At 48.2% G+C, this 6,177-nt stretch overlaps 2 protein-coding genes across 2 annotated transcripts; both read right to left on the bottom strand.

The window, feature by feature from the left end:
• Positions 1–372: 372 nt before the first annotated feature.
• On the bottom strand, positions 373–3,030 carry LOC149213317 (uncharacterized). Its single transcript, XM_089388977.1, has 2 exons — positions 2,540–3,030; positions 373–2,017 (listed from the first exon to the last, which is right to left on the bottom strand). Exons 1-2 carry the CDS (start codon positions 3,028–3,030, stop codon positions 373–375), a joined length of 2,136 nt encoding a protein of 711 aa, XP_089245103.1.
• A 1,445-nt stretch (positions 3,031–4,475) lies between these two features.
• On the bottom strand, positions 4,476–4,907 carry LOC149213316 (uncharacterized). Its single transcript, XM_089388976.1, has one exon. The coding sequence runs from the start codon at positions 4,905–4,907 to the stop codon at positions 4,476–4,478; it is 432 nt and encodes a 143-aa protein (XP_089245102.1).
• Positions 4,908–6,177: the final 1,270 nt, after the last annotated feature.

Below are 6,177 nucleotides of genomic sequence, written 5' to 3'. Positions count from 1 at the left end.
TTTAGCCAATTGCAAACTATCTGTGAATCTCCAAATAGTTGAAGGTGTCTGCATTGTTTTTGGATTGCAAAATGTATGATATGTTTTGCGGTGCTTAATTCTGCAAAGTTATTGGTGCCATTTTCAAGCTTAATCTGGATCTTAAAGCAATGGGTCTCGTTTAAATATAATACTGCTCCCCGCCGCATCCCTCATCCTGAGCAGAGCCATCAAAATAGGCCCAGGGCTTAGATTTATCAATGGTAATAGGAGCAAAAGAACGTGTTGGTGCAGTGCAGTCTATCTCAGGGAGCATATTATAATCAGCAATGGTGTGACTCAGAATTTTCGGCCAGTGGGGAGCCTTGTTGTTAAAGATGATTTGATTCCGAGCTATCCAGATAGCCAGCATACTAGGAGGGGCATGTTAATGGGCTTGCCTGAGTGTTCTCTTGTCCAATTGTTCCAAGCATCCAAAATATTAGTCCCTTGCCAAGCTTTAAGGGAGGTAATATAAGATGATATACTGTGCCAGAATTCTCTAGTGACTGTGCAGTGTATGAAAAGATGATCAGTACTCTCCTCTTCGCAACAACAAAGATGACATCTGAAGGGTCCGTTGAAAGATCGTTTCAAGAGATTTTTTCCAGTGGGAATTTTATCAAAAATGATGTTCCACATCAATAAACGACAACGAGGGGCGGCCTGGAGTTTCCAGATCCTTTTCCAGTGCGGTAGGATGTCAGGAGGCTTATGTGGTTCCATTAACTTCAGGTATCCCATTTTAGGAGAGTAAAGACCGTGTTTGGCAATGGCCCATATGAGCTCGTCCGGTCCTTCAGTCAATCTGATGTTTGCCTGGGTGAGAGCATCTGTAAAATTACTCCATTCTAACTGCCATTGTTCCGGGATATCTAGGGCCGCCGAGGAGATCCAAGCTTGTTGTAGGAAAGTAGAGTTTGCACTGTCACCAATATGATTTATGTGAGTAATGCCCCTGCTATGAAGATGTCTGATAAGGCCATCCGAAAGTCTGTGCATGTTGCCACATCCTACCCATGGGTCCATGCCTATTCTTACATCTTGTCCACTCTTAATGCGCCAGGTAATGCCGTCCCGCAAAAGGGGGAGGGATAGTAAAACTGCCTTCCATATATTAGAGATATTGTGTCCCACGTTATGTTGCTGTCGGAACCAGTCCATAAGGTGTGTGGGCCAGATGTATTTTGCTTGGGCTACTCGTGACCAAAGGCTGTCTGTGGTCAGTAGTTGCCAGCCAAGCTTTGCAGCTAATGCTTTTGCAAATAGATCTAGCCTTTTAATACCCCAGCCTCCCCAACTTTTTGGTCTGGCAATGGTATCCCATTTCACCCATGCAAATACTTTCCCAGGCTGATGTCCATTCCATAGAAATCTGGTACAGATGCTCTGTAGTCTGTTTAAGACACCTCGGGGTATCCAGGCCAGTGTCATCCAATAAACTGGCGTAGCTTCAATGACGGCTTTGATGAGGATCAGACGACCCGCTCTAGAGAGATATTTGTGGTACCAGATTTGGAGTCTTTTCTCCACCTTTGCGAGAAGCCATGTCCAGTCAGCAATTTTGTAGCCAAGAGGTTTTAACCTGTACCCCAGGTATTTGATGCCATCAGCGAGCGAGGATGAGGTGAAGGGGAAGCGCTGGGTAGCATATGCAAGTTCATGACGTGTAACACCAACAGTCGTGATAGTAGATTTACTGTCATTTACCATCATCCCCGTAGCTTGCTGAAACAGGAGAAAAATATTGTGTAGAGTAGTGACATCGCCAATGCCTCCATTTAGAAAAATGAGAATATCATCCACAAACAATAAATGGGTGAGGAGAAAATTTCCAGAGATGTTAATGCCAGTAATCTGATGCCTATCTCTGGAGTATATGATAAGCCTGCTCAGCCCTTCGATGACAAGAAGGAATAGAAGGGGGGAAAGGGGGCAGCCCTGTCTGAGCCCTCTTTCCGAAGTGAAAAAGGATGTGGCCTCCCCGTTTAGAAGAACACTGTAAGCAACATCTGATATACAACTCATGACCCATTTGATGTAGTCGAAGGGGAAGCCTAGGTGAGTCAAGAGCAATCTGATGTATAACCAATTTACTCTATCAAATGCTTTGGATAGGTCAACCTTGAGGATCATACCTTTTTGTTTTTTAATGTGGAGGGAATGGAGGAGTTCCTGAGCAGTGGCTATGGCTTCATGTATCTGCCGATGGTCAAGGAAGGCAAATTGTTCAGATGAAATGTGGCGAGATAATAGAGGCTTCAGACGGTTTGCAATGATTTTGGCGATGATCTTGTAGAGACAATTGCAAAGAGATATGGGTCTGAAATCATTGAAAGATGTAGGGTGATCGGTTTTAGGAATGAGGGCGATGAAAGTAGATTTGATAGCCGAGGAGACCCTACCAGATTGCCTGCTCAGTTCGACGATCTTCAGGAGATCGTCTGCCATTAAGTCAAAAAAGGCTATGTAGAATTCGATGGTCCAACCATCAGGGCCAGGGCTTTTATCCTTCTTAAACCATTTGATGGTCGATTCTAGCTCTGCCATGGTCACCTCCTTGGTGAGATCATCATGTTCCTCTGGGGAGACAAATCTGGGGAATTTTTCGGCCACCCTCATTATTTCAAGAATGCTGGCCTCACGGGGAGCCTTGTATATGCTTCTGAAATGGTCGGTTGCTAGCTTAGCAAGGTGCCTCTGAGAAGTAACGATATGATCCTGGGCATCCACTAATTCCCAAATAGTGTTAATAGCCTTCCTCCCGTTGGCAAATTTGTGATAGGATTTGGTGTTGTTATCCCCTTCTGAGAGCCATATAGCTCTGCTCCGCAGCCTCCAGCTTTCCTCTCTGTCCTTCAGGATCTGTGATCGCTTTGCAATGAGGGACATGTATAGATCTTTTCTTTCCTGTGTAGGAAAGATGCCTCCTGCCTCGTCTTCATGTGATGCTAAGATTCTTTCTGCCTCCCTCAAAAAATGATCATCCGGAGTCTCTTCTGATGTGCCCATAGCTTTGAGATCCTTTTGAGCTCGTTAATTTCCTGATGAAACCTTCAGTGAAGTTTTCATCCTCTCTGATAGGGTTTCTCTGCCAATACTCGGTTACCATCTGAATGTAGGAGGGGTCCTTTAACCAGGAGGAGTTAAATTTGAAGGGGCTCTTAATTTTGTTGTAGATATCAGAGATCTCCAAAAAGATTGGACGGTGGTCAGATATGCCTCCAGAGCCCACCCATTGCCTTATACGGGCAATCCTGTTGTGGAGGGATTCTTTGATAAGAAATCTGTCGAGTCTCCTGGCTAGACTCTGCTCACCACTTCAATTGTTAGACCAAGTATGTTGTAATTTTGCCATGGGTGTGTCTATCCAGTGGTGCTTATTCAATAGAGTAGATATAGTCTCCGAGAAGGGGTCAATCGGGCTGCATGTCCCCATGATTCACAGAATCCCATGGTAAAATTTAAATCTCCTCCAAGTATGATATTATCCTGTTGTAATAGTACTGAATCCAGTAAAGAATTCCAGTAGGCAGCCCTATCTGAGCAAGGACCGTATACATTGATGAGCCGAAGATCTAATTCCATAGAAAGAACATAGGCGTCTATACCAATAAACCCTCTGCCACCCCAAGTATTCTTGATTCTCAGCGCTCTATTATTGATCCCAATCGCCAAACCGCCAGATCTCCCGGAAGCATCCAGAGCGTGAAAAGTCCAGTAGGGCAACCAGGCCTGGAGGGTGGGAATAAGGGTGTCCGCAGGACAGAGGGTTTCTTGCAGAAAAATAATATCCGATTGTGAGAGGGAGAGAAGTCTCCTGAGGGCTAGTTTTTTGGGTGAACTAGCTAACCCTCTGCAGTTAAAGGATAGTATCTTCATGTCGGATGAGTAGCAGGGCCATTCAATGCTCTAAGGGCCCTTAAGATGGTCTGTTGTCGTCCTATAGCGACTTCAGCATCAGCAGCATGTCTGGCTTTCGAAATGCGAGATGGTCGCCCTCGAGAGAGCTTATGAGAGGTAGGCGCGGTATCAAGGTCCAGACCGATGGCATCTGGGCCGATACCTCTAGGTCGGGGTCGGAGGGAGTATCTGGGAGGAGCAGGGGGAGAGGGAACCGAAAGCGAATCCATCAACTGCGAGGGAAGAGATGGCGGGCACGGCGATGTGCTAGGAGAGGGGGCCGGGATGGAGCAGATGAGAGAGGAGGGAGGTACAGGTGCAGGGGAGGAAGTCTGAAAAGGAGCAGATGGGGGGGGTGGAAGAGAGGCAACCCGATGCATATAAACAGAGACAACCGGATCATGCATAGATGTAAAAACAATAGATGTGGAAGCGACAGACATACCCGGTGTATCGTCGCCCGCCGGATCAGAGTCTTCTGGAGCGGGGGCAGGCGATGAGCGGGTGGGTTCCTCCGTCGAGGTGCCAGGAGGGTTTTGAGGAGCGCCAACGACCTACTCTGGAGATTCCAAGGGCTCCGCAGATGGGGGCTGTGCAGGAGGAGGGATAGATTGATCCGGTACCACGTCTTGTGCACGATCTAGCCCTTTTCGGAGAAGAGGGCAGTCCCGGTAAAGATGCCCAACTTTGTGACACCTACGGCATCTGTACGGGATCCCTTCATAGTCAATACTCTGTTTCCTGGAAGAGTCCCTCCACTGAATAGTGATATATTCCTGTAAACCTCCCCTGGTGTCCAGATTGATGAGAAGCCGCGCGTAAGCCATCATGCCGGTGTGCAGATACGACTTGTCGTAGTCCATATAGACGCCGATGGCGTTTCCAATTCTCCGAAAAATATCTTCAGACCAGAACTGCAGGGGGAGGCCGGGAAGCCTGATCCATACAGGTCCTATCCCAATCTGCTCAGTAGCCGGGTCGAACATAGGGGTCCATCATTTAAGGAGGACCGGGGCGTGTTCGAAATGCCAAAATGAGGAAAGGACCCAATTTGTGTGGTCGGCACGAGCGAACCTTAATGCGAACCATCCCCTCACAAAGGTTTGCACGAAGGGGATGTCTACCAGGTGATGGCCCCAGACTTCAGTAGCCCAGGCTTTCAAGCGTGCAGCCGAGTAATTCCTTCCTCTGATGCGACCCACAAGGACTCTGTCCGCAAAATCCATGATTTCACCCCACTGGATGTCCTCCTCAAGCCTGAGAAAAATATCCTCCTCCCTGGATTTGAAGCATCGGTACTTCTTTTAGGGACCAGATCTCGGCGGGGGATGCGGGAAGGGATTCGATGCCGGGTCGGAGCCGATACCTAGTGGGAGGTGAGTGCTTGTTGCAGGGGGACGGGAGCTAATGCCAGCGGAGGTAGATGGACCGGAGAGGGGAGGGATATCAGTGAAGCTTCCAGAGAAAGTACCGGCGGCAGGGGGGGAGGATAAGGGGAGAGCGGAAGGCAGATCTGCTGATGAGGACCAGGGCAACGAGGCAGGATGAGGAGAGGAACTAGGGTTAGGGTTGATACAGCCTGTCACAAACCCCAGAGTGGCCGGAGAGTGAGGAGGCGTAGACAAAGCCGGCCAGGTGGGGGGAATATCCGGGAGAATCACGGGAAAATGTCGCGGAGACATCCCGGCAGAGTAGGCAACCAAATTTTCCGGGAGATCAGAGTGGAGCATACCTTGTGATGTGGAAAGGGGCGTACGCCAGATGGAGACACCTTCCAGCGGGTCTTCAGTATAGTCGACAGCTTCCTGGTCCTCCATGATGCCAGCTACAAAACCCTCGGAACGGCGGACACCTCGAAGCGCAGATAACCGTGGAGGGAAACGGGTCGCGACAGCAAAACAGCCGTAACGGTTATGGTAAGTAAACGGTGGAGATGGTGCTGCACGGAGACGGGCTAACCGTAGAGCGTCGGATCCGGCCTATAACCTGAAAGATAAGCGGCGCCGGATGCGGATGACCGGGAGTGGAGAGAATAACAGTCGCGGGCCGCTGCAGACAATGTCTGAAACCCTAACCCTTAACTGAACCCACCTCGCGTGAAAGCCTCTGAAGTCGCCATCGCATCCTTCTGTATAGATTGCTTTTTGTTTGGTAATTATATATTACATTAATGCTATAATTATTTTGTAGTTTATTTAATAGTTATTTTAGTTAGTTGTCTTTTTAACTTCGTTTTGTTTCTGCACATATTCTAAT

Source organism: Pinus tabuliformis, chromosome 1_1 (genome assembly GCF_031772625.1).
Source record: "Pinus tabuliformis cultivar Carrire ecotype Pingquan chromosome 1_1, CPIR1, whole genome shotgun sequence".
Lineage (NCBI taxonomy): Eukaryota > Viridiplantae > Streptophyta > Pinopsida > Pinales > Pinaceae > Pinus > Pinus tabuliformis.
This window is presented reverse-complemented; position numbering and strand designations above follow the sequence as displayed.

Bases quoted from the DNA above. Each gene is read 5' to 3' on its own strand.
- LOC149213317 (XM_089388977.1), bottom strand. From the start codon at position 3,030: ATGGGCACATCAGAAGAGACTCCGGATGATCATTTTTTGAGGGAGGCA. The intron at 2,018-2,539 runs GTTTAAGAAGGA...TGTTGCTTACAG, and splicing joins CTAGAATCGACCATCAAATG to TGTTCTTCTAAACGGGGAGG.
- LOC149213316 (XM_089388976.1), bottom strand. From the start codon at position 4,907: ATGTTCGACCCGGCTACTGAGCAGATTGGGATAGGACCTGTATGGATC.